At 52.0% G+C, this 27,371-nt stretch overlaps 1 protein-coding gene and 1 non-coding gene across 3 annotated transcripts in view; one reads left to right on the forward strand and one right to left on the reverse strand.

The window, feature by feature from the left end:
- SFRP1 (secreted frizzled related protein 1) overlaps nt 1-24,801 on the reverse strand; it is a 48,613-nt gene extending 23,812 nt beyond the window's left edge. For both annotated transcript variants that reach the window (XM_064370001.1, XM_064370002.1), the window contains exons 1-2: nt 23,948-24,801; nt 18,521-18,598 (exon numbers count right to left, since the gene is read on the reverse strand). In XM_064370001.1, the coding sequence (XP_064226071.1) occupies nt 18,521-18,598; nt 23,948-24,491 (622 nt within the window). In that variant the 5' untranslated portion in view covers nt 24,492-24,801. The remainder of the gene's footprint in view (nt 1-18,520; nt 18,599-23,947) is intronic.
- On the forward strand, nt 12,734-12,835 carry LOC135271911 (U6 spliceosomal RNA). Its single transcript, XR_010340032.1, has one exon. It is a non-coding gene; the product is annotated as a U6 spliceosomal RNA (small nuclear RNA).
- Nucleotides 24,802-27,371: the final 2,570 nt, after the last annotated feature.

Below are 27,371 nucleotides of genomic sequence, written 5' to 3' on the forward strand. Positions count from 1 at the left end.
ACAGTGGCTGCTGTGGAAACCGGCCACACTGTGGGAAGAAAGTGCTGGGTAAACACACTGGAGAGCTCTTTCACTAGAGGCTGGGACAGACCAGGGTCGGAGCAACCTTGCTGGAGGGCCCCTCCCGCAGCGAACCCCACTCATGCTCTGGGCACAGTGCTCTGGAGGCTCTGTGACAGCTGAGAGCGTCAGCAGGGACCCCCAGGCTGGCAGAGGAGCTGCCGCTCAGGAGAAGCTGGGCTGCAAGTGCCTGGGGACCTCCAGCAGGGCTGACAGCAGCAAGGACAGCCGCTCAGGGCGGCAGCAAACGCAGCGACAGCTGCCGATGCCTCCAGGGACTGCACCTGCTCACTCCACAGAGCCCAGGGAGGGTGGCGCAGGGGGAGAGGTCTCCCCTGGGAGTGTGTGTAAGGCCTCTGGGAGCAGCTGGAAAGCGCAGGCATGTGCAGGCTGCCTGGTTTTCCGTAACGGAGCTCAGGGTGAGATTTCCTCTGAAGAAAAATCGTGCTTCTTGGTACATGAGTGTTTAAGGAACACAAACTTAAGACAGAGATGCACAGAATATTAAAGCGCAATGGGATTTCAGAGGCCAGCCAACCAAAGTCTCATTATACAGATCAGAAAACTGAGGCCCAGAGAGAAAATGAGGCCCCCAGCCCCTCAGCCGACAGCATCCGAGCTGGCACCAGAACCAGGACTCCCGACTCCCTAGAGCCGCCGCTGTCCCCTGCCCCTCGTTCCCCACACACTATTCCTGAAGTGCCTGTCCTTCGCACACACATTTCCAGAAGGGTGATGCCCCGGACCCTCAAATTCCAGCCCCACGGGCTCAATCAGCCTCCCTCCCACCTTCCATAAATGCAAGCAAGCAGTTCCCCACTTTCCTGCCAAAACAAAATACCAAAACCCAGAGGACTCAGCCCCATTCCAGGCTGAAGAAGCGCAGCCCCAGCTCACTATCAGATAAGTCATTTCCTGAAAGAAACGTGGCTGCAGTGAGGCAGGAAAGCTGGGAGCCACTCACCCCAGGACCACAGTTGGATAAAACAGCTGGGCTGCGGCCCAACCCCCCAGCCCTTCCTACTCAGGAAATGCTGAGCCCCCTGCACACCCGGGAGTACCCCTGCCCTGCCTCCTCTGAAGAGCATTCTGGGGTGAGAAAAGGACTTAGGACAGACGTGCTCAGTTAGCTCGAGCAGGACGGAGGCTCCACCGGATGGGATGGCCAGGCCGGGGCTGAGATTGGGGATGCCACTGATCCCTCCTGGCCGCCTCAGAAGTGGCCACCTTTTGGTGTCCTGCACGGAGTTTTGGGGGTGTGGGACCCCAGGAACTCTCAGGCTGGGGGCTCCATGGGAGGAACAGGCAACAGGTCCACTCCAACCCAGGGTCCTCATTCTATGGAACCAGGGGTGTGGGGGGACAAGCGGAAGTACAGAGTTTCCAGCCGGCCCAGACCAGATTCCTGGCACCACCCCACTCCCAAAGAGTATTGGGAATGGGGGACAAGGATGGGGAGGATGAACCCAAGAGAGAGAAACACTCTGTGTTCTTCCCTGGGCTTGCCTGTTCCCAACTCCGAGTAATCATCCAAAACAAGGAAGCCTGCCAGGAGATACATTAAGTCTGTAAGCGAAGAAGGCTCCAGGCGAAGAGCTGTCAGTCACCGGGAAAATCAACACAATACATGGATTCTACTCCTGTTCCAGGGCAGGGGCAGTTCCTGCTCAGCCTTCCCGCCGCCTCCCCCGCCGCGCGCGCGCACACACACACAGACACACAGACACACACACACACACACACACAGCGATGCAACTGTGAAGGCAGAAAGGGATTTGTTTTTTAAAGCCACCAGGAAAACTGACACCAAGGGAGGCAGAGGGAGCGGGTGTGGGGCCAGTGGCTCCTCCCTGGATGCAGGAAGCGGGGGCAGGGGGAGGGGGCTCAGCCTTGGGCCCGGACGTCATTCTATGTCCATGGGGCCTCCTTGCTGGCAACTGGAAGTCCGTTTCCCCAAGAGTCGCCGTCACTAGAATGCTCCAGGCCGTCTGGCCTTCATCTCCAAGACACGAATCCTAGAATGACTCCAGGAATCGGTCTTTACACACCCTGGGGTCATCCCTTTCCTCACTGAAGAGGGGGTCCACATATTTCAAGAGTGGGATTTGTACACTGCTGGTGACCTAAAGAAACGGGGGACACTGGCTGGCTCCTCCACCTTCCTCAGGAAATCATCTTACATCTCCGCCAGAAAGAAGGTTCACCCACCAGCACGGCCAACTTCTAGGGAGAAGCCACTGCCAGAAGGAACGCAGGGAGTGCCCCAAGGAACCATGAATCTGAAGGCCGAAAAGGGTCCTGTGGGTCACGCCTCTGGCTCCCTGCCCAATGCAGGCCTCCGGGGATCGCAGCTAAGAGGCCGCCCCGTCTCTCAATAACGTCTACAGTGGGAGCCTACGGGGAAGAGAATGGCCAGGCCCCAGGAAAGCAGGAAATGTCCAACCTTACACTGCAGTGTCTAGGAGTGACAGGCGTGCAGCTCATTCTCTCTCACCTCACAGCTGCTCTTACACAAGACCTCTGCCATCGGCCGCCATGGCCAAAGCGATGCTCAGCTCTAAACACTGGCTTCGGCTCAGAGGAACGTCATGGAGAGTGGGTAAGAGCACCAGGTCATGTGTTACCGCAGGCTGGTGGCCCCAGTGCATCTATCCCACCTGCACCAGGGCCTGCTGTGGGCTCTGTTCCCTCTTTGGGGTGAGCTGGCTCTACAGCTCAAGCCTGGATTTTCCAAGCATCCTCTCTGATTTGATGCTTTCAATCTCGAGGTCTTCAGCTAATATTTGCTCCCCCTCTGAGTCTACAGAGAAGGTGAGGGATTAGACAGGTGTGTATTATAATAACCTCTGAGGCTTTTTTTAAGCTCCTCTGAGAAATACATGACCATTACGATCCTAGCTTCGATTTGGTGTATCTAGAAAATGCATTCACCTGTTACGGTTTAAGGTAAGGGCAGCATGTGTCACAGACGCTTTGGGGGAAGTGAGCACAGGGCATACTGACAGCCTCCACATAAACAGGAAGCCCTTCCAGGGATGCCACACAGAGCTGTGAGAGGGCAGCGGGGACTGGCAGCCACCGGATGAATGACAAGTTAGAGGAGAACTGCACTTTCTTCGCTGGACATGGTAGCTCATGCCTATAGGCAGGAGGATAATTTGAGGCCAGGAGTTCAAGACCAGCTGGGCAACATAGCAAGACCCCGTTTCTATATAAAAATTTTAAAAATTGTCTGGGCACAGTGGCTTATGCTTGTAATCCCAGCACTTTGGGAGGCCAAGGCAGGCAGATCACAAGGTCAGGAATTCAAGTTCAAGGTCTGGTCAACATGGTGAAATCCTGTCTCTACTAAAAATACAAAAATTAGCCAGGCATGGTGGTGCGCACCTGTAATCCCAGCTACTCAGGAGGCTGAGGCAGGAGAATCGCTTGAACCCGGGAGGCAGAGGTTGCAGTGAGCTGAAATCGCACCATTGCACTCTAGCCTGGGTGACAGAGTGAGACTCCATCTCAAAATAAAATAAAATAAAATAAATAAAAATAAAAATTAGCCAGGTGTGGTGGTAGGCACCTGTAGTCCCTGTACTTGGCAGGCTGAGGCAGAAGGATCACTTGAGCCCAGGAGTTCGAGGCTGCACTGAGCCGTGATTGTGCCACTGAAGTCCAGCCTGGGCAACAGAATGAAATCCTGTCCAAAAAAAAAAAAACAACTACACTGCACTTTGTGGTTTCCAGGACTCTTCAATACACTCTCATGGGGTCTACACACCAGCTCTGTGGGGATGCACCATGGTCATCATTCGGCAGATGAGAAAACAGTCACTCTAAGTACTGCCCTTTGCAAAGTCATGTGACTGGAAAATTGTGGGGCAGGAATGAAAACTCAGTTCTGAGTTTTAGAAAGTACTTGCTCCACACTTCCAAACTGCTTCCCTGTAGCAGGCTATCTCTTACCCTATCCAATGGAAGGGGCTCCTATGCCATCCATCTCTGGGTTTCTGAGTACACAAGAAGCAGCAGCTCAGAGACACGTTCAGTAGAGGGACTGCAAATGCGGGGACCAGCCCAAGAAGAGGGCGCTAGGGCCAGAATGTCCAGCAGCCCCCAGCCTTCCTCAGAGACCACTGATCCACAGTGTATACAATGCACTGCTCTTTGTGGTGGTCCTACACCCTCACTGCACCCCCAACTCAACCCTTCAATGAATGAATCCAAGTCAGCTTTCATCCGCTCCACCCCCTCAGGCACCTGCAGGCTTCTTTTCCCCATCCACCCAAGGTGAAGGCTAATGTTCCCAGGGGCCTTGCCTGGGGAGCAGGAGGTGCCAACCAAGGTATTACACCAAGATAGACAGTCACAGAACAAAACCACCCAACTGCAGAGCGGGGGGAGACTCACAGATCACCTATGGTGACCATTCAACTCACTTAAGGAAGCAGGCTGGGAGACTTTATCTGACTGGCCAAAGTCACAAACAGTTAAGTAGCTGTGCAGAAATTAGGTGCCAGGACTCCAGAATCTGTGTTATTTTTTCTTACTTCATATTTTATCTTCTAACACAGAAGTCTTTTTGTTTTTTAACAAGTGGGTAAACTGAGCCACCGAGTGCTTCCGTGACTCTCGGGCGCTGACACCGTAGGTGGTAGAACGAGGTGCTGGACTCACGCCTATATAACTCCTAAGGCTACGTGTGTTCTTTCCAGTGCGCTCTTTAAATCCTAGGGATTACAGCACAGCCTTTATGCCAATCCCTGCTAACCGCTGGAATTTGCTAAGGAAGTGACTCCTGCCCAGAGAACCAGCAGTTCTAAATGGACTTGCTGCAAACACTGAAACCTAAACAAAAGAGGTCTATTTGGCACTCCAAGTAATAAACAAAATACTGAGACCATAGGGGTGCTCCCCATACTTACAAAGATGGCACTCAGTTTGCATAATGGCATCACTGCAGAGAAATCCCTCCTGGGCCTCTCAGAAGCCCTTCTGGAGGATGGTGGATTAGCAGCATGCTCTAGACAGTCTCTCTCTCAAGCACTGTGGGGAGGAAGTGAGCCTCGGGACTCACCAGTGGAGACCAAGTCCCTGGGAAGGCCAGGCCGGCTGGAAAAGGCAGGCATGGCCAGGTTCACCAGGCAGAGGTGCTATGCACACACAGGCAGACGTGCAGGAGGGCACATGCACACAGCCCATTGCACCACACACTACCCACATCTGTCTACACCACACCTCACAGACTGACCCATACACAGGCAAACAGACACAAACACACGTGTGCAGAGCAGGTGGCCCCTCGTGTCCCCCAACTACACACATGCATCGACAGACACCCACGTATCCCGGATATAACCACACGTGCACAGAGGCATAAACACACAAAAAACGCACATGCACCTCCCCTTGTCCCTTATGATCACTGCAGCGTTTCCTGCCTCCCTCTTTCAGGGACGCTCCGGATACCTGAGCTACCCCAGCCCTGCAGGCCCTCATGAATGCCATTCCCAGTGCCATGCTTCGGGGCTGGCTCTGGAGACACTGTGCCTGCTGCCTGCCTGGTCAGTAACAAGGTGTGGAGAGAGGAGTCAGGCCCGTTTGTGACAGGTCCTAATGACGACTGTTCTTGGTAACGGCCAGCTCTACGGTGACCCAAGTATGATTACAGGCTCTGGCTCCCGCTCTGTACACCCAGAATTCAGGACAACAGCACATGGCCCCTTCCCTGACAGCTGGGGCAGCCATGCTGACCTCATCAGCCACCTCCCAAGAGCTCCTTTAAGTGGGTGGCCCTGAACAGGCCCAGACCCAGCAGGCACCAGCCTGAGCCCTCTCCTAATGAACACGGCTACAAGACTCCTCTCTTCCTCTCACCCTCACTCAGAGTCTCCCCTGTCCAAAACGTCTCACCACTGGTGCCTGCATTATTTGATTAATGAGGTCTTCCTCTTCTTCTCCTCCTCTTCCTCCTCCTTTTCTTTCTGAGGTCCTTTTTAAAGATATCAGACAGTCATATTTTAAAACAGGTTCCCAGTGTCTCTCCGTTGCCAACAAAGCAGATTTCTCCATTCTGTAAAAAAGCAGTCAGGTGGCTGCACACACTGGCTTTTGCCTGTTTTGTCATCATTTCTAGACACTCACCACCACACCCCCAATAAGCTACCCACAAAGACATGCGCCACTCCCCAGTGCGGTGCCGCAGCTCCGGATCACAGCTCCCTGGGGATTATCTTCCTAGGCCCACCTTTGCTGCCTGACAAACGCCTACCAGCTCCGTGGAGGACGGCACGGGGTCTCTTGTCTCTGCAGCTCCCCTTGACCCCTTCCTTGAAGACCCGCTCCCTTTTCTCCGATTCCATGGCTCCCAGCTCTTCTCTGTCACAGGCACCTCTGCATCCCCTGACCCCCCTTATTCTAGATGGTAAGGCCTGGCAGAGCAGAACCACCTCCCAGTCGCACCCCACGACCACCCCATGAGCACTCACCAGCACGGAGCCCAGCACACGCACCACACAATCAGCCTTGACTGGGCCTCTGGCACTACATGGGATTAAGTTAATCCAGGCATTTCCTTCTCGAGGCAGGAAAACACGACGAGGAGCACCACAGACACTGTGAGCCAGGCTGGAGCACCGACAGAGGCGCCTCAGAGAAGCCCTTAACAAACCCAAACGTTCTGCCTCAAACCGGCCTCAGGAGTGGGGACAGCGAGACGCCACAGTGCCACCAGGGGCTCCCCAGTACAGACGCCCTTGCCCTCTCCTCCAAAACTCACCAGCTCCTATCTGGCCAGCCCAAGGCTCTCTGCAGGGCTTCTCACTCATTACACAACTTTAAAGGCAACACGCCCCAGGCAGAATTACACCCTAAAAACCTCCCCTCCTGGACTCAAGTGTGCAGGGAAGAGCTATCTATGGCCAACAGAGTTTTCACCTTCCTTACCAAGGGCTTAACTCAGGTTCAGAGCACTTGGAGCGGGGAGGTGGCTGCAGAATTCTTTGCAGGGAAGACCCCCACAGCAGCACTTTAATTATTGATATGGTTACGCTTTGTGTAATCTCTGGGTGTGGAGGGAGAGACCTGGTGGGAGGTAACTGGAGCACGGAGGCGGGTTCCCCCATGCTGTTCTTGGGGTAGTGAGTTCTCACACGATCTGATGGTTTTATAAGGGGCTCTTCCCCCTTCACTTCCTTCACACGTTCTCTCACCTGCCGCCATGTAAGACGTGCCTGCTTCCCCTTATGCCATGACTGTAAGTTTCCTGAGGCCTCCCCAGCCATGTGCAACTGTGAGTCAATTAAAACTCTTTTCTTTATAAATTATCCAATCTTGGGTAGTGTCTTTATAGCAGTGCAAGAACAAACTAATACAATTATGGAGACTTCCCTCTTCCCAGGCCCTGGGAAGAAATAATATCAACACTTCTGTCTACACAGCTCAAATCTCTTTGGATGTTGATTCTAGTCAATTACATGTGACATAGACTAAGCAGGACTCAGTAAAAGCCCAATGATTGCTGAATTATCTCTGTAAGAGTGCACGCCTTCTGCAGGTGGTTAGATTTTCAAAAGAAAACACTTGCACAAACACACATCATCAGCCTGTTTTTAAATGAATGTGTGTTAAGAGTAAAGACCCTGTAACTGGAGAGGCTGGGTGCTGGCTGGCATTTGGCACTGTGCAGACATCGTCTATATCTCACAACAAAGGTCGGGACTGTTTCCAGCCAGCCCTGCATCCTGTGGGCGGAAGCAGCAGCTGCGGGTTACATGGAGGTGAGAGGCTGCGCCCAGGACTCGAGTCTTGCCTGTGCACTTCTGAGCACTTTGCCCAGGGCTGACAACAAGTACTTACCTGACTGAACTCCTTCCCCACACAGCTATGCACTCCTGGGTGTCATCTCTGACTCGGGCCCATGGCCACAACCACATGAGGGGTCCCTAAAACACACGGGCCATTCATTCCAACCGCTGGGACCTCCTCACCCTTCAAGCTGCGTACACAGACAGCTGCGAATCGGAAGGAGCAACTCCCCTTCCCGTTCCTCATCCAGCCTTTGAGTCGCCACGCTGTGGGCTGGAGCTAACCAGAACACAGAAAGCGAAGCGAGTTGTTAGAACTGACAGGTGATAAACCAACTTTCTCCTCTGTATGTATTTACCTGGCTTAGGTTTCGTCAATTGAAGAATTACTACTTGTTTTGAGTGTTAACTCCCTTTCCCTATCTTCATCTCTAGACACCAGGAATGCCCTCCTCTACTTTCTCCATTAATCTTCAGCCCGACAGTTATCATCATCTTCTCCAGGAAACCTCCCTGAATTTCTCCAGCCCCCATAGAGGACCCCTCCCTCCTTCAGACCCGAACACTGGAACTATGCACAAAGGCATCTGAAGTTACCAAAGAACAGAGACAAAAAAGCATGGCAAAGGCCTCTCGCCCACCAGATTCTTGGGGAGTTTGTGGGAGGGGTTGTTTTTGTTTTTATTTTGAGACAAGGTCTTGCCCTGTCTCAAACCCAGGCTGGAGTGCAGTGGCCCAAACACGGCTCACTGCAGCCTCGACCTCCCAAGCTCAAAGAAAGCTGGGACCACAGGCTTGTGCCACCACATTTGGCTAATTTTTTTACTTTTTGTAGAGATGGGGTCTTGAACTCCTGGGCTTAAGCAGTCTTCCCTCCTCACCCTCTCGAAGCACTGGGATTACAGGTGTGAGCCGCCACACTTGGCCACCAGATTTTAAATGTGTCGAGGGCAGGAACCGGGTCCTCTGTATGGAGCTGAGACCAAAGGAAAAGTGGAAGGTGCCTGGGCTGTCGACCAGCCTGCGAGGCAAGCACGGTGGGCTGGCATGGCTGCCCTGCGGAGTACTGCAGTGGGGGAAGCGCTCTCCAGGCACCAGCTGTTCTCAGGGTTTCAAGCCCTTACCCAAGCTCGTTTCCAGTTCTGGTGCCACCGACGCAGAGTAGGGGATTTCTTTCAGCCATAAGCCATTCCCCAAAGCTAAATGCATCCGCTGCGGAAGACACTGGCGTGAAATAATTTTCAAAGAGCTCACAAAGAGAAGGGAACACATCTGAGGTAGTCCCAAAAGGAAATGTCCTGCAGAGAAAGCTGATGGAAGGGCTAGAGAAAACAAGAGAGAGAAAATCCCCCTCATAATCCTGCCTGAATGAGAAAGAACATCGTTTAGGGAAGCTGGTTTCTCGTTTTTTTTTCCCCACTGCCAAAGTACTATTTTGGCATCTCTTTACAACTCACAGACATCCTTTCAGAATTTGTAAATGATTTCCCTTAATTCCTGCCCTACAGAAAATGCCTCCTTTATTCCTCCAAGCCAGGAAGCATCTATTACCTGCACATCAATCCCTAAGAGCTGTCAAATAGCCTCGGCTCTCATGCTCACAGCCCCCCAAACCTAAAAGACCAACACCTTTTACATTCAAGACTCAAACACGCAAATGGAAGCTCTGCACATGCACAGACAGCTCAACCCCAAAAGCCCAAACAGACACAAATGTCACCTTTTCTCAAGAGTCCCCAGTTCCCGCTTCTGCCCCTTTGAGGAGCTGGGATGAGAAGGACCCAGGGTGCAGCGTAAGTTACGGGAGCTACCCACAACATCTTTAAACTCAGCCCTGCAGGAAGAACCCCAAGGCCCGTGTGACACGGAAACTCCAGCATCTGGGGCTGGCTGGGACTGTCAGGACAAGCAGTTTCTAATCCAGCAGTCTCCCTGAAAAACCACTATCAACAGTCACTATAGGCCGGTGCAGTGGCTCACTCCTAGAATCCCAGCACTTTGGGAAGTCGAGGTGGGTGGATCACTTAAACTAAGGAGTTCGAGACCAGCCTGGGCAACATGGTGAAACCCCATTTCTACTAAAAATACAAAAAAATATAGCCAAGCATGGTAGTATGAACCTGTAATCCCAGCTACTCGGGAGGCTGAGGTAGGAGAATCGCTTGAACCCAGGGGACAGATGTTGCAGTGAGCTGAGATCACACCACTGCACTCCAGCCTGGGCGCCAAGAGCGAGAGGCCGTCTCAAAAAAAAAAAAAAAAAATCCCTACAGTATGTTCCCTGGAAAGGCCTGGAAGGCTTTATTTCATCTCATCCCCATCATCACCATTCATGTGTCCGTCCACCTCTCACTTACACATGTGCTGCGGCACTCACAAACTCGACCTGCCGCCTCTTAATTCCCAAATGGGTCCCTCACAGCCATCCACGAGCAAAGCCAGAGACACTGGGGGAGTATCTGCAGCATTTTTTTTTTTTGCCACTGTCATTAACACTCAGCAGAATCCAGAAGGTAACTTCACCCCCTACCATCATGTTCTGGCCCCGGTTCCCGATTCAGTCAACATTTCCAGCCCCCTGCCAATGTGGTTCAACAAATGTCTATTTTTAAAGAAACCTAAGCTGGCTGCTTCTGGTTCACTTTCCTCGTAACTCATCACCAACTATTTGTGGGATGCAGAGGGGAGCTGTCCTGAGCCTGCCCTCTCTGAATTAGGAAGTCCCCAGGTGCCAGCAGTAAGAGGCACTCAAACCCAGGGAGGCTCACGCCACGGGGCGGCTCCTGCAGACACTGACGATGGGGCGAGTCCCTCTTCCCGGTCGCCCAGCCAGACAGGCTGCGGTGCCAGGTCCTCTGGGCACGGTGGAAGTGACAAGCGCTAGTGGCAGGCCAGACTCCATACACAGCAAAGCTGTAGTTCAAATATTTATTGTATGTGTCTGGCTTTCACACGGAGTTTGCCAGTTAGTAGTGTTTACCTTGGTAAAAATTCACGGGAAATCTTAGTCTGTACAGGCCCACAGTTTATTTTACTGCCAGATAAACAACTTTCTTTGATAAATCATCCATGTGACAGTGTTCCTGAAAGACTAAACAAAGATTTCGAGCACAATCTATAGGCCTTTGAGAAGCCTTCCAAAGCAAACGCACGTTTAATTGGGCTGCTCCAAGGTCGGGGCAGGGCAAGGGTCTGACATTTCTTTGGCCATTTGTTCTTCTTTAAAAAAAAAAAAAAAAAAAAAAAAAAAAAAAAAAAAAAACAGATTGGGGCATCTAGCATATTTCTGCAAAACTGAGTGAAACTTACCAGTATTTAAACACTCACTTGCATTATAATGCATAGCCTAATTTTTGGTTAAAGGAAGTGACTATCACAAGGCAGGTGTTCGGATGGGAGAAGGGAAAACTGCCCTAGAGATATCCCTGGAGAAAAAGGGAGGACAGAGGGAAGTAAAACAGCATCAAGGGGCTCTGAAGTCCCTCGTACATCAGCCCTGCTAAATTAGAAAGAGAACACATTAGGTAGAGGGTTTCTAAAAAACACACACATGAAAACTTCAGTGGTCCTATCCTGGAACACCAGTCAGTCGCAGCTGCCACATTCAGCCCTCATCACTGGAGGCTTCGGTTTTACATTGACGTAAGGATGCCATCTCACTAAAACCCAGGTCCTCCTAACTTCGAGTTAGGGCTTGGCTTTCCGAGGGGGAGTTGTTTGTTATTGTTATTGTTAACTACAGCCCCTTGAAGCTGCGGAAAGCTTTTCTTTTCTTTCTTTCTTTTTTTTTTTTTTTTGAGACAAAGTCTCACTCTGTCGCCCAGGCTGGAGTGCAGCAGTGCAATCTCAGCTCACTGCCATCTCTGCCTCTGTGTTCAAGTGATTCTCCTGCCTCAGCCTCTGAAGTAGCTGGGGTTACAGGCACCCCCACCATGTCTGGCTAATTTTTGTAGAGATGGCATTTTGCTGTGTTGGCTAAGCTGGTCTCGAACTCCTGACCTCAGGTGAGGAGTCCACCCACCTCGGCCTCCCAAAGTGCTGGGATTACAGGCGTGAGCTACCACGCCCAGCAGCCTAAAGCTTTTAAAGTTCTTCCAAATGGGTTTTTAAAAAAGACTTCTTTAAAAAGACATTGTTTAACCAGAGAATTAACTAGTATATTCCATTCTTTTTCCTAAAAACTTTTCTCCCAAGAAGCTGATTTCATTCACACTAGAATTTTCCTTCCTAAGCTAAATTTCACCCTAAAACAATTCTTTCCAGTAAGAAGAGATAATAATTATTACAGATTGAACAGCCACTGTATTCCAGGAACTGTCCACACTTGATTAAATCCAATTCTCCCAACACAGTCACGTAGGAATTCTCATCCATAATTTGCTGATGAGGAGCCAGGCTCAGGGAGGTTAAGAAACTTTCTGGAGGTCGCTTAGCTTATAGGGTAGGGATTTAATCCAGGTCTGTCTGGCCCAAAGCCTGTGTTCTTTGCATTCTGCTACACTGCCTGCTTTCCCACCAAGAAGAGAACCACTGATTGCTGAGCTCCTTTTGTGTGCTGGGCACAGACATTAATCCATTTAAATTCTGAGGGTAAAGGAGCACCTGATGCCCCTGCCCAGGAATCTCCTCAACCACTGTCCTGCGTGATGGGTGTTAGAGGATGGGAAGCAGCAAGGTGTGCAATCTGGCTTGGCTGCCAGGGAAGTGCTGGTGGGAAGTGCCAGGAATCTAGGTAGAGTGCTCTTGGGTCATCAAATGCCTAACTCCCTTTTTTTTTTTTTTTGTCTTATTTCCTTCAGTCAGTAAGGTGAGGGTATGGACTGGCTGATCTTTGAGGTCCTACACAACACAGCTTTACAATGGTAAAGTGCTACAGGGGCTTGCTTCAGTAGCACAAATGCTAAAACTGGAACAATACAAAGAAGATTTGCATGGCCCCATGCAAGGATAACACGTGAGTTTGTGAAGTGTTCCGTATTTTTAAAGAATGAGATACGGTGTTCAGTAGCACAGCTAGGCAACTATAGTTAACAGTGATTTGTTGTATATTTTAAATTAACTAGAGGACTAGATTTGGAATATTTCCAACACTAAGATCAGTGTTTCAGGTGGTAGATATCCCAATTACTCACATTTTTTTTTTTTTTGAGACAGAGTCTTATCTGTCACCCAGGCTGGAGTACAGTGGTGTGATCATGGCTCACTATAGCCTCAAATTCCTGGGTTCAAGCGATCCTCCCACCTCAGCCTCCCAAGTAGCTGGGACTACAGGTGCACACCACCATGCTCAGCTAATATTTAATTTTTAATGGGAACAGGGTTTTACTATGTTGTCTGGGGTCTCGAGGCTGGTCTAGAATTCCTAACCTCAAGCAATCCTCCTGCCTCACCCTCCCAAAGCATTGAGATTACAGATGTGAGCCAGCATACCCAGCCCCAATTACCCAGGTTTGATCATTACACATTGTATGCTTTTATCAAAATATCAAACATACCTCATAAATATGTGCAAATATTTGGCATCCATTTTAAAAAAATGTAAGTGGTAGAGGTTAGCAACAGAGCACCCAAAGAAGTGGACAGTTTGCACGGGCTGTGAACAGCGTCCTCGTCCCACTCACCCCTTGTCCCCTCTTTCTTTACCCACCTCCAGAAAATCTTCAGAAAATAAACGTGAACTTGAGGGCAAATCCTTCTCCCCACTCCCCTTCTTATGAGAGTTTATAGTCACATCCAAAGATGAGGGCACGATGCGTAGGAAAACGAGCCAGATGCAAAGGACAAACACTGGCTCAGCCTCCATCTCTGCACTGTCCCCATGCCCCCCCGCGACTCCTGTGCACAGTAAGACTGTTCAGAGGTCGGGCGCGGTGGCTCAAGCCTGTAATCCCAGCACTTTGGGAGGCCGACGCGGGTGGATCACGAGGTCAAGAGATCGAGACCATCCTGGACAACATGGTGAAACCCCGTCTCTACTAAAAATACAAAAAATTAGCTGGGCATGGTGGCGCGTGCCTGTAGTCCCAGCTACTCAGGAGGCTGAGGCAGGAGAATTGCCCGAACCCAGGGGGCGGAGGTTGCGGTGAGCCGAGATCGCGCCATTGCACTCCAGCCTGGGTAACAAGAGCGAAACTCCATCTCAAAAAAAAAAAAAAAAGACTGTTCAGAAAGAGACGCAGGCTCTTGGCTGGGAGTCACACCTCTAGTGTACTGAGCAATGGGACAACCCAGGTTTTTATGCACATGAAACATCCTAACGATTCGCTCCAAGCCTGTACAGATCTTTGGATGGGATATGTATCTTCAGTAACAATAAAACCCAGTTGTTTTCTGCCTAGCAATTCCAGTCCCGGGGTAATGATTCCTTCCACGTCTAATTTTACTTTGAATGAATGAGATTTCTGGATGTTGGGGCTTCTTTTAAACATCAATACACTCAGCCACCCACAACGGGGCATGTAGTTTTCCTTGAACTTCCTACACAAGTTGCCAATATCCACCTTGAAAAGCGCCTTCTCCTTTATAAAAAATAAAAATAAATAAATAAAGAAGTCCATCAAACCTGTAATCCCAGCACTTTGGGAGGCCGAGGCAGGTGAATCACATGAGGTCAGGAGTTCGAGACCAACCTGGCCAACATGGTGAAACCCCCCCTCATCTCTACTAAAAATATAAAAATTAGCTGGATGTGGTGGCGGGCACCTGTAATCGCAGCTACTCAGGAGGCTGAGGCAAGAGAATTGCTTGAACCCGGGAGGCAGAGATTACAATGAGCCGAGATGGTTCCACTGCACTCCAGTCCGGGTAGAGTGAAATTAAGCCTCAAAAAAAAAGAAAAAAAAAAAAGTCCAACGTCCACATCCCTTCCATCACCTATTATTCATACACTCAGCTGACAAACTTTCATTTTATGCCTACCATGTGTAAGACACTGTGCTGGGGACCATTTGAGTACAAACGGGCCTTATTTTGTTCATTCCAAGACACAGATTTTTCTGCACATTTCTGCAAGAAGTGTGTTGCTGTTGTTGTTTTTTGTTTTTTGGGTTTTTTTTGTCAGTAGTGTAAACTAAACAGTGTGTCTCACAATTAACAGGCATCTCCCATCCAGTAAAACATGGCATCAGATGCAGAGCCTGCTCTCAGGCAGCCTGCAGGTGCTACAGTGACTGTACCAGCAGCCAGCTTGCTCCACCTTCGGGAGGAAACCCAAGGTTTGGTTTGGAAAGGATGAGCCTACTTTCTGCAAGAGTTCAAACTGCCCTTCAGAGTAAAACATCGTCCCAAACAGCAGCGTAGCCAAAACACCTTGAAAGAAGTTGGAGGCAGAGTGAGAACGGATTAGTGGACGTGCAGGAACCTCTGAGAGTGTTTCTACTAGGAAATACTCCCTAATGCTAACTGTGAAAGCTGATTTTCTTTTCCTTCCTAGTTGACTAATCTTAGTGTTGCCGAGTACAGCTTTTCTCTTTATGAGGAAATATATAAATGGAAAAAAAGAATCCTCTCAGAAGGCAAGGAAAGTTTCTGGGGGCAAAGAAATTCTTTTCCACATGGAGAAAATACTGAGCTAAACAAAGTGTCACCTGAACTCTCTCAAGCTCAAAACCCCGCAGAAAGCAGTGCACGTGGAAGCTCTGAACTCCCTTAGCAGAAGAAGTACATCACGGTGCAAATCTCCCCCAGGAAAGCTTACGGGTGTTTACAGACACCGCAGAGGAAGCCGGAGAAAGCGGCCAGAGGCGGGAATTCACCTCACCGCAATTATAAATAAATCAGATCCTCATATCCCTGGGATAAACCAACCCAAACGGCAGACGGCTGTGGGTGCTGAGCTGTTAACAGCAGGATGATTAGCATGGCGGCTTGCAAATACTATATTGGGCTATTTAAGAGGTAGGAGTGGCACCCTGTTGTCACAGAGCAGGAAAAGCAGAGAGAGAACAAAAAGCAGAGCCCTGCGAGCTGATGGAAGCCAGCAGGCAGGCTGGTCGCCAGGTTCAGTGCCGTGACTTCGCCCGTCTAAGTCTTGGCTCGCGCATCTGGTGCCTGATCCAGGCTGATCAGCCGCGTTCCTGAGCATCAGCGCACAAGCTTTTCTGCTCATGCTTTGTTTTCTGTTTTTTTCCTGTCGGGGAAAAAAATGTGCCCTGAACTAAGCAGGTACAGTGCAGAGCTGGAAACACAACTGACTAAGCAGACCTGCCAAGCGGTCAAAGCGCACTGCCTGGGGAGGTCGGGGTCAGACATGCCCAGCTCCACAGAGGCTGCCGGGGTCCACAGATACAGTGGCAGGGGAACGAGGGTACTGCTCACCCAGGGAAACTCACCCCTCGTTCCCGGAGCTCACAGAGAGACTTCCAGCAACCTGATGTCTTCCCACTGGGGATGTCAGGGCCACTTAGTGCAAAGTTTGATCCCTGGAGGAGGGAGTCAAGCATTCTCTTTCTTCTCTGCTGTGTGTCAGCTTGCATTGTTCAATTTCTTTGTTTCCTAACGGAATCCCATCAGCGTGGCTGACTGCCTCACTTACTTGAAGTGAACTGAGCTAGGAAACACGTTTCTCGACAAGGCCGCATTCTCTGAGGTGCTAAGAAGGGCAGAGCTAAGCTCAGCCCCTGCAGAGAGAGAGAAAAAAAAATCCTATATATTGTTTTATGAGAACATTACAGACAAAAAAACAAAAAGGTTTCTCCTGCAACCAGCTCAAAGAAGCCTGCCATACACCATACACACACTAAGGAGGTCAGCGCCTCCATGTCAAAGCCCAGCGGCTGTGCGTCGACTCTTAAATGAGAAAGTGTTCATCTCTTAAGTGAGAAAGTGTTCCTCTCTTAAGTGAGGAGGGTAGATGGCAGGGAGTCAGAAGGACTCCGGTTGGGAAAGTCAAATTCCTTCTTCATCAAATAAGAGGACTGGATAAGATGACCTCTGAGGTCCAGAAAGAACTCAAAAGTTCTGTGAATCCAAGAAGAAAATTTTGTCAGGGCTGAAAGAACCCAACCCCAAACAGCTACTCAATCGGACTCTACAAACCCTGATTGGCTATCGGCATGAGCTCCTCCATCCTCTTCGGGGTGCAGGACGCTGGCTGACTCGGCAGGTGCCTGCTGCCGTGGGAAGATGTCCATCCCAGGTGAGTTACCTGACTGCCCTCAAGACCCCTGCCCTACACCTTAAGGTCAACCTTGCCAGATTCAAATTCTTTCCCAAGGCTTAACTCCTCAGCCCATGTGGCAAAGGGTCTGAATCCTGAATCCTCCAACTTCTGTTTGTTTTTTTTAAAATAATGCTCATGTATTACATTTATTTAGAGGAAGAGTTCTACCCTAAATCTGTATCTATGGAACTCAGAAAGCACTTGATATTCAGGGAATCCTCACTGACAAACTTGAGTTAATGCAGAAACAGACAAGTAATTCACACTGCTGCATCACAGAGAACACGTCAATCTTCCCCATGCACGGAATGAGGATATGCACTCTCCAGTTCAGCTCTGGTGGCCATCTGCATCCAGCTTCCATCTTCATCCACAACTGCAATACCCTGAGAACGACCCTGTCATGGCGCACGATTCCCTCTGACTTGTGTGTGTCCTCCCATGTGTGTGCAGCTTACTTCAACAGGGCTCTTTACAGGAACAAGACCCTTCCATGTACTTTACCATGAAAACATGGGCTGGGATGCCTCTGAACGGACTCACATCACCTATCTTTACGCTCTCACAGATAAGAATTCTGTAAGAAATCCGATCTCAGGGACACAATGCAGGAATTATGAGAAACACATTGTTCAGCATGACGCTGATCCTTCTGAAAGCGTGGCTTGGCCCCAGCCACTGCTCTGCATCCATGTCAGATAGAGGTGAGAGGGAGGGAGCTGGGCCTCCAAAGGGATGCTGTTTACATTTACTTTTCCCAGAGGAGAGACTCTCACGCTCTTGGGAATTCGGGTCTTCTGCAGGTCAGACTATAACAGACCATCCCTGAATGGACCCAAGGCTCCTGGCATCTCCCCCGCCGCCCCCTGACCCCTACCAGCTCCTCCTCCTGGAGGTACGAGTGCTGGTTCAGAATTCTCTTTTGACAGAGAGTGACTTGGGAAGAAGAGAGAAACCACACTACTGTGGGGATGTCCATTTTCTTTGCCTCACAGAACCTGATGAGGACCCTCCTCTGAATCCCCTAAGCACTGAAACCACCCCTCCCTGGGAAGGCACCTGGAGGTCAGCCATTTAAATCCTGGACAGAGTCATGCTGACACCTAGGGGTAGATATTAAAAAAAAGGAGCCAGTCCAGAAAAAGCCAGGCCCTACCAGCCACCGGAGCAAGTGGCAACTTGTACCTCCTGCAGCTTCCGAGAAGGAGCTGCTGTCCTTCCCCACTCCTCTTGACCTGTCCCCAAATCAGCCTCCCTGCACGCCTAGAGAAGATCCCCAAAAATCTGTCCAGTGATCCCCCACAAAGGAGGGCAAAGTATGGCTTTCATAAAAACTGGCTGGTTTCTGACCTTGTCTAGTCATCTGCCTGAGAAAAGCAGCCATTTGGAGAGGAATGAGGTAGAGAATGTGGAAAGCTGCAACAAGATACACCAGCAGGGCCTCCGTCCGCAGGGACACACACCAAGGTTCCAAACCTTCCAGAGGCAGCTAGAAACGCTTTCTTACCAAACTCACTGGCGCAGAGATGTTCAATGATGGCCTCGGATTTCAACTCGTTGTCACATGGAGGACACACGGTTGTGCCTGGGAAGGGAATTGAGGAGAAACAGAACTGTAAGTTACAGGGCAGGAAGGCAGCAGCCCCCTGGGGAAGAGATCGGCTCTGGGTCCAGGCTGAAAGTGGTAAAGGTCTTCTGGAACTTCTGAAGGGGACCTGAGAATTGAAAAGCAGCAGCCTTGAGCCCAGGGTCTACAGCCAGGGCAGGCGCAGGTTTCTTGTAACATTTTGACCCAGAGCTGCTAAATGTGACACAGTTATTTAAGGCAGCATGACCTGAGGCTGGGTGGGGACAGGTCATGTGAATCATGACTTGTGGGCGCTGTGAATGCCGGGAAAAGCTGGCTTACGAACACACAGAGATCTCTTCCTGGTGTCTGCTTCCCATCCTCTCCTTTCTCCTTTCAATTCCACCCTCCGATTCCTGCTCCCTTCCCATTTCCATACTCCCAGCTAGCCTGCTGATCCCTCTGACCAGGTCACCAGGAGCCAAGAGAGAAAAAAACTCAGCCAGACTCACAAACCCCAGCCCTCGGTCCCTGAACACCCCCCTCCACAAGGGCCACGGCAGCAGGAGGCTGGGCAGGCAGGCAGGCAGGCGGGGCGGGGCAGAGCACTAGCAGGGGCTGCCAAATGGGAGGACAGGGCTGGATGCGAAGGGGTCCTTTGGAGGCTCCTTCCTGGGCAACTGTGAAGTGCTTTGAAGAGGAGGTGTGCAGGGGCAGACATGCCCGTCACTGGGAGGCAGCGCCACTGCCTGAACGGAGATGTCTGAGGCCAGGGCAGAAGCCTCCTCCAAGTCAATATTCTGCTGAAATCAGAAAGTCCAGTGGAGGAAAAGAATCCCCGCTTCCCAGGGCAGAGGGAGAGCAGGACGGCGCTTTCCTCCAAGGGCTGAAGGGGCTAATCCTCACTGTCATCATCCTCACCTATCAAGCAGCCTGGAGCTTATCGACTGTCTAGGAAAACATCATGAGCACATTCCAGGGGCACCCCACCGCGGGCACAGCACAGGACGCCAAGCCAGGCTGGAGGCGAACGAAGAGCACAGGAAAGTCACCCCGACACTGCACTCGGGGGAGGAGGTGGGGGTTGGTGCGCTTGGAGTCCACTGCTCTTCGTCCTTCTCCACCGTGGCTTCCGTGGCAGCATCTCCCTCCCCAGCAGCCCCCACTACGGCTGACATTGAAATAGGCAAATGCTCCACAAATGGAGGAGAAGGGGGGACCTGGAGAGCACCCCCAGCTCAAGGCTGCCCTCCGGACACTCGTGGCCCACGGACTACTGCCTGCCTCCAAGCAGGGTCCCTGCAGGCCAGCAGAGACCTCACCCTTGGTTTTTATTGGCACATTCCTCCCCCACCTTTACTCTGCACCCAGGAGCAAGCACCTTCCAGATTCCCGCTGTAGTTAAGGAACACACTCCAAGGGCCAGGCACGGTGGCTCACGCCTATAATCCTAGCACTTTGGGAAGCCGAGGCGGGCGGATCACGAGGTCAGAAGATCAAGCCCATCCTGGCTAACACGGTGAAACCCCATCTCTACTAAAAATACAAAAAAGTTAGCTGGGCATGGTGGCACGTCTGTGGTCCCAGCTACTTGGGAGGCGGAGGCAGGAGAATCTCTTGAAGCCGGGAGGTGGAATTTGTAGTTTGCCATTGCACTCAAGCCTGGACGACAGTGAGAGTCTGTCACAAAAAAAAAAAACAGAAAAAAAAAAAGCAAGAAAGAAAGACGCTCCAAGCAGATAATGACGGGACTGTTATTAGCCCCGATTGTGGAAATTTGCTTTGCACCCAGAACTTGAGATTGGGTTCTAGACGTGGTGATTCTCACAAAGGAGGCAACTTACCCAGAAATTGGCATCACGGCTTTTGCTTCCACGTGAGGAAAAGGAATTCTGGCAAGGAAAGGACCGGGTTACTTACACAAGGAGAGTGAACTGTGCTTTTGAGTTTTCCTTGTTTAGGTTATTTTGAAAAAAGAAAAGTGGGAGTTCTCACATTGCAAGGTTCTGTGAATATAATCTTGACCAAATGGCAAGGTCAGTCAGGGTGATCAGAAAATACAGGGCACATTTCTGCCCGCTCCACACGCTCACTGCATCTCCTCTGGACACTTGAAGTTCACCTGACCCAGCTGGCCACGGAAGGCTCTGCACCTCACAGGGACATTTTCCTCAGTCCCGTCAATTACCTTTGGACTTCAGTGCCTCTCAGAGTGGCAGCAGCTCGTTGGGGTGGGCTCCATGTGTTTTTACCACGGCTTTTCCCCATCTCAGCTTTGTAACGGCTGACTCTGGAGCAGCCGGATCGAGAGAGAAAGAAGAATATGTGATGCCGTATTAACCCGTGCCTTCTTGGGGCGTCTTGAGGCCCTACAGGCTGTCTCTGCAGGAGAAACCACCCAGTCATCCTTCTGAGAGGAGGAACTAAATCGCTGTTTTCGGGTGTATTTAAAATAATGTTTAAAGCAAATGGACAAAACACCGCAAAGGTGCTGTGTTTATTAATATTTAAGGGGGTGCAGAGAAGACAGCCCAACAGCCGAATCAGGATTAAGTGATTTTGGTAATATATCAATGCACACACCCAAGTGTTCTCTCACTCTCTCTCTGTCTCTCACACACAACCCCCACAATCTTCCCTGGCCAGTTCCAGGGGGGACCAAAAGGGAGCCCCAAGGAAGGCTTTCCGGGGAACTGAGGGCTCTGTGGCCTCTGCCAGGCTGACTAAATGTGCAACATGCTGATACAGCAACAAAATAAGACCCAACGTGGTGGCTCATACAACTTCCATCAGTAAAACCAGGCAGAGAAGGGAAACAACAATGTATCAGCTTGGGAGTTCACAGTTCTAATGGAAATGCCAAATTTAGAAATAATTTCCCTGGAAAAAGAACTATTGCCTCTTCCATAACAGGAGCTGCTACGGCTTGGGTATCAGCCTTGCGGGGGGCAGGGATGTCACGTCATTTCTCAGTATCAGGTTTCTCCTAAATAACACATGACCATGGAGCACTGGCCAATACCCCGAAAACCGAATATGCCCAAGTGTGTGAACAGAAACCAGCTTACCATATGCAAAGATAAGACACGACTTTGAAAATGCATTTTAATTCTAAAGAATAAAAGCATAAAGGAAATGAATAAAAAAGTAATGCATTCGTACTTATTCTCATTGGAAAGTATCAGTTATTACCCCACAGGCACAAGCCATAAAGTTACGAGTATCAGTAGTTTCGTTTGTCTTGACCTGCCCTGTACACACCTACACACACACCTACACACACACACACACACACACACCATCCTCCCCTCCATGGGGACCTTGGAGGAAATCACGTGGGGCTCCCTTACACCAGGGGCTGCAGTCCTGGGGAGGATTCTGTGTCCTCTCAAGCAGAGCCCCCCATCAAAACCACTGAGGGGAGAACCCCTCAGTCCCAAGCCCCACTCCCTTTCTCTTTGTTCCTCAAAGACCTGTCTTGGGAGGGTGACTACCTGCACGCTGCTGGGAGGAGTGGAGGAGAGAGGATGGTGAGAAGCCAAGCTGAGGAGGGCGCCCGCAAGTGGAACTGCAGCCAAGGGGCAAAAGGTGTCCGGAAGACAGCAATGATGGGGTTTCTCCACCCCATCACAGCCTTCTGGGGGCTGCGGTGGGGGATATTTTCCTCTCTTCTGCAGCACCCCATCCAATCCCTCATGTTCCCTGTGGCCTGCAGCCACTTTTTCTGCAGCCGATTCCCTAACGTGTCCACTCATGCCTGCAGATGGTCCCAGAAACCGACGCCAGTGGCCATTGGGATGGACTCCAGGTCAGGGCTGGGCACAGCCTCTCCGGGCAGGGCTGGGCTAATCCCCTCTGGCTGAGGAAGGGGAGAAGGAAATTCCCATCGGCTGCAGGGAATGGGTGCAAGCCAACAGAACACAAGGCGCTTTGTTTGCCCCAGGTAACCGCTCAGTTCTCGCCCGCAAAGTGCAGATGCATCTGCTACCCCTCATTCCACCTCTACCACCAGAGTTGACCCTGAGAGCAGTGGTGCCAGACCTGGCCAGTGCGGGCAATCACTGCCGTTCCCACCCGGCCATCCAACGTCGGTCACTGTGGACCCATCTCCTCCCTCCCTAGAATAAGCAAAATATCCAAGATTTGGGGTGTCCCTTTCCCCAACCTACTGGAATCCTCACTCTGAAGAGCCAGGTGACTGCACGGCCTTCTTTTGGCATCAACAACAGAGGTTAAAGACACTTTAAGGTGAGCTAAGTGTACGCAGCCGTCCTCCCTTACCCTAAAGGCCCTCCTCAAAAAGCCCTCAGGAAGCCTGCGCCTGTGCTAAGCGCACCCTGGGTACAGCTACCCCATCCCTGCCCCTCTCCACACCGCGGAGCCTAAACTCCCTTCCAAAGAATTCTGGGTTGAATTTACTTCTATCGAAGTCAGGCCACAGGGCTGGGGTTTCTCTGTGTTGTCTATATTTTATATTTTATATTTTATTTTATTTGACTCCCCAGGATATTTTCTTCCCCCTCCAGAATTGCCCTTTAATTATTAGGGGGTTCTGAGAGGATCCTCGGGCCGGTCCCCCAGGCGGTTAGGAAAGTCTCCAATTTGCAGATCCGTTCTCCCAGGGAGGAGATGAACAATGAGCTAATTACATTTTTATCTTTCTAATGAGCTGAGGATTTGTGTAAATGAGAGAAGCAGGGGGTATGCGAAAGGGAGGGAGAAGAGACTTTCCACCCCCAGCCCTCCGAGGGCAGAGCTGGTACCTGGAAGGGGTGGGGAAACACAAGTCCGCACGTTCCTAAACTTTCTTAGCCAGTTCTGCGGCAATCTCGAGGCTCCGCGACTGAATGACCAGTGAAGGAAAGGGTTTGGTTTTATTTTTTAAAATCGCTGTCGAACCTGTGGAAAAAAGCTGCGCCAAGCGTTCTCTCGGCCTTTCTGAACTTCCCACGTTTGGGTTTTGTTTTTTCCTCCCGTCTCGGAGGTAGAAACTTCGATAGGGACTCGGAGTCCTCCCAGAGGAGAGGGGAGCTCCCCTGTTATTTAAAACGCAAGGCTTTGTTTCAGGTATAGGAAAGTCGAAACTGAACCCCAGGAAAAGCGGCTCCGGGGACCACAGCCAGTCCCTGCGAGGCCGGGGCGCAGAGCTGCCGCTCCCGGGCCGGCCCCGCCGTGCACCTGGGTCGCGAGGGGCGCTGGGCGATACCTGGGACAGACCAGACGCGCTTAGGAATCACGTGCACAGCATGCGGGCAACCTCGGGCCGCCAGTCCTCAACGCCGGGACCCAGCGGCAGGCTGGCGTGGGGTGAAGCGGGCTCTCCCGCATCCCCGGCAGGGGCTCCCGCGCCTCGGAGGGTGGCCTTACCTTGGGGCTTGGAGGCTTCGGTGGCATTCGGCGGGGTCATGGCGATGCAGACGTCCCCCTCAGGGAACTTGTCACACTTGAGCATCTCGGGCCAGTGGAAGCCGAAGAACTGCATGACCGGCTCGCACGAGTCACGCACGGCCTCGCAGAGCCAGCGGCACGGGTAGATGGGCCGGTCCAGGCAGACGGGGGCGAAGAGAGAGCAGAGAAAGACCTGGGTGCCGGCATGGCAGTTCTTGTTAAGCAGGGGCACCCAGCTGCTGGCCTGCTGCTTCACCTCCGCCATGGTCTCGTGCTCCAGCAGGTTGGGCAGCACCATCTTCTTGTAGCCCACGTTGTGGCACAGCCGCAGGTCCGCGGGGATGTCCATGCACTGCGGCGGCTTGGTGTAGAAGCGCCCGCTCTGGTACGGGCCGATGTCCGACTGGAAGCTCACGTAGTCGTACTCGCTGGCCGAGCCTGCAGCCAGGAGTGCGGCGCCCAGCGCCAGCAGCACGCCCAGGGCGGCCCCGCGGCTGCCCCCCGCGCTGCGCCCGCTGCCCATGCCGGCTCTGCGCCCTGGCCCCCGCGACGTCGGGGCTGCCTCTGCCGCCTCCCTGCGCGCGTCTCGCCGCAAACTTCCAAGGACCTCCGGGGACAAAAGGGGCCGTCCCCAGTGCTGCCGGGCTCCGCGACCCCGCGCTGCTGCCCGGTCCCGGCCGGTGGCGGCCCTCGGCCTGCAGCAGGAGGCGGCGCGGGCGGGAGGAGGCGCGCTGGGCTGGGTGCGCCCGGGCTCCGAGAGACGCGGCGGGCAGGAGGGCGCGGGGCGGCGGGCGCGCGGCACCGACTCCTGAGGCTGCAGGGCTGGAGTGCGCGGGGCTCCTGCGGCCGAGCCCTCGGAGCCGCCCCGCGCAGCCAATCAGCTCCCGGCGGGGCAAGCCGCACTCGTTACCAAGTCCGTCACCGGCGAGAGAGCCAATCGTCTCCCGCGCGAGCGGGTTCGGTTTACTAGAACCAGACGCGGCTCAACACCCCTTAAAAAACAAAACCAAAAATACATAAATAAAGGGGGAGGAGGAAGGAGGCAAGAGGGAAAAAAAGGGGGGAGTGGATCGCGACGTGGGGTGGAGAGAGACCAGCGTGGACGGTGTAATTAACTCACATCGACTTGCAGAGAAGCGAGGAGCCTGGATCCTACTTGCAAACCCACGAAATTATGAAGGCTTTTTTTTTTTTTTTTTTGAGTTTGGGTCTTGCCCATGCTGGAATGCAGTGGTGCGATCTCGGCTCACTGCAACCTCCGCTTCCCGGGCTCAAGCCATTCTCCTGCTTCAGCCTCCCGAGTAGCTGAGACTACAGGCCCGTGCCACCACACCCGACTAATTTTTCATATATTTAGTAAACTGGGTTTCACCATGTTAGCCAGGCTGGTGTCGAACTCCTGACCTCAGGTGATCCGCCCGCCTCCGCCTCCCAAAGTTTTTTTTTTTTTTTTTTAACACGGTTTCCTAATTTCATCCAACAGCCCGCTAGACTAGCGGCTCCTCTCCTTGGTTCTCTAGCTGCAATGCAGACAGGTCGTTTCCCAGCTAACTGGCGGTCAGGAAGGCTGAAGCGAGGGAGATCCGCTTGTAAATCCCCAGCGGGCCTGGCCAGGCTCCCTGGAAGGCGAGGCGAAGGCGCGGTTGGAGCAGTTTGCTGTGAGCAGCACCTCTCCAGGCGGGGCCTCCCGTGGTGGCCCTCCACTCTGGGGCAGTGGGTGGACTTTGCCCTGTGTGGCGGGAAGTACTGCTCTCAACAGTGTTAGCTCTGGGAGGGCACTTTTTAAACACTTGTACATTTTTTTAATAGAAAAACCCTACTCAAGTCCCAGCCCAGCCGACAGCACATCTGTGTGTTTGTGGTGTGGAAAGCCAAAACATTAAAACCACATGTGCAGTTACCAGCGTGGCTGGTGTGAATACCAAGTCCATCACTCGGGCACACATGTTAAGGTCAGACGCAGTCCAGGAACGACAAGTCGAAACCACCAAGGGTCCCCACTAGGGCAGACGCCAAGAGGACGATTCCTCGGCCCCCAGGAACAGAAGTCTCTCTGCCACCCTCCACCTCGAATTCCTGAGAATTCTTTGTAGGTTTCAAACATTCCCCGGAGAGGGAGGAAGGTTAAGCTCCGGAGAGCTGAGAGTGAGACCCGGACTATCCCGGGACACGAGAGCACAGCAAACGGTTCATGAAGTTCCGGAGTCTCCACACCTTCTGTCCCTAAGTGCAGGTGCAGAGAGGCTGATGTGCTCAAAGCGGTACCTGAGCACACACCCCGCGAGGCAAAGGGGCCACAGATCTTAGCGCTCCCCACAGACACCGTAGGAGGCGCTGCCTTGCCGGCCAGCTTGTTTGTAAAGCTCTAGGGAGCTTGCTTTGGACTCTGCAGACCTAATTTCTTGATGGACAGATTCCAAGTGAAATGACTAGAGTTTGTGAAGAAGCGGGGCTGTTCTCTTAAAGCAGTCGTGCCGGTACAAACACAGTGTTTCCATGATGCACACAGAGGCTTCAGCAGATGGATGATTTCTCTGTCATTTCGTGACCAGTGGAAGATGTCTCGACACCCAAGAGATGACGTGGGGGCTGGGAGGAAGACACAGAGAAGAGAGAGCAATATTTGGATGGCCAAGGGTTAATCCCGAGACAATTGGTGAGGCCAGCCTGTGACGCTGAGGAAGACATTCCTCACAGAGAATAGACCGCAGGAGACCCGGCAACTGTGTCTCAATTCAAGGGGCATTTAGAGAAAAATGCTGTTTGGCAGGGGGTCTTTTTCTCTCCTAGGGCCAGGCCCTCTGCCTCAAGCCAAATGTGTCTGTTTGCTCACTGCAAAGATGGGTGTTTGCAGCTGACATCCTCTCACCTCTGAACCCAGGCGTAGCTGACCGCTCACTCACGTCTTCGGTTTTCCCGAATGCCAGGAGGACTTGTGTCTGTCCGCTGTTAAATGCTGGAAATTCATCCAGGTGACTGCCCCTCCCCAGCCCTGGAAGTCCCAAGTCAGGAGTAAATCTCACAAATCCATGCAGAGGAAGAGCTCGCCTCTGTGTGGTCACTCTGCGTAGACTTTGATCGCCTCCAATCGCCACCTCCCCCACTGACCACTAGCGGTCCTGCTCTGTTACGGACCCCTGCTGGGAACACAGTTGTCTCTTGGTCAAACAGGGAGTGATGGGAGAAGACCTCAGAATGCTAAATCCAGCGCACTCCTGACTCCTCCCAGACCCAGCTGGAAAGGAAGGACCCTAGACCTCGGTCCCATCAAGAGACTTTAGTCCATTCCTGGGATGAGGGAGAGGGACCGTCCGCCCCCCACCCTCGCGGGCAAGTCACATGCTGCATAGCAGCACCAGGAAGATCAGCCTGAAGACTTTGTATTGCAGAGGGACACACAATA

Source organism: Aotus nancymaae, unplaced genomic scaffold, assembly GCF_030222135.1.
Source record: "Aotus nancymaae isolate 86718 unplaced genomic scaffold, 86718_ANA_hifiasm-v0.15.2.pri h1tg000097l, whole genome shotgun sequence".
Lineage (NCBI taxonomy): Eukaryota > Metazoa > Chordata > Mammalia > Primates > Aotidae > Aotus > Aotus nancymaae.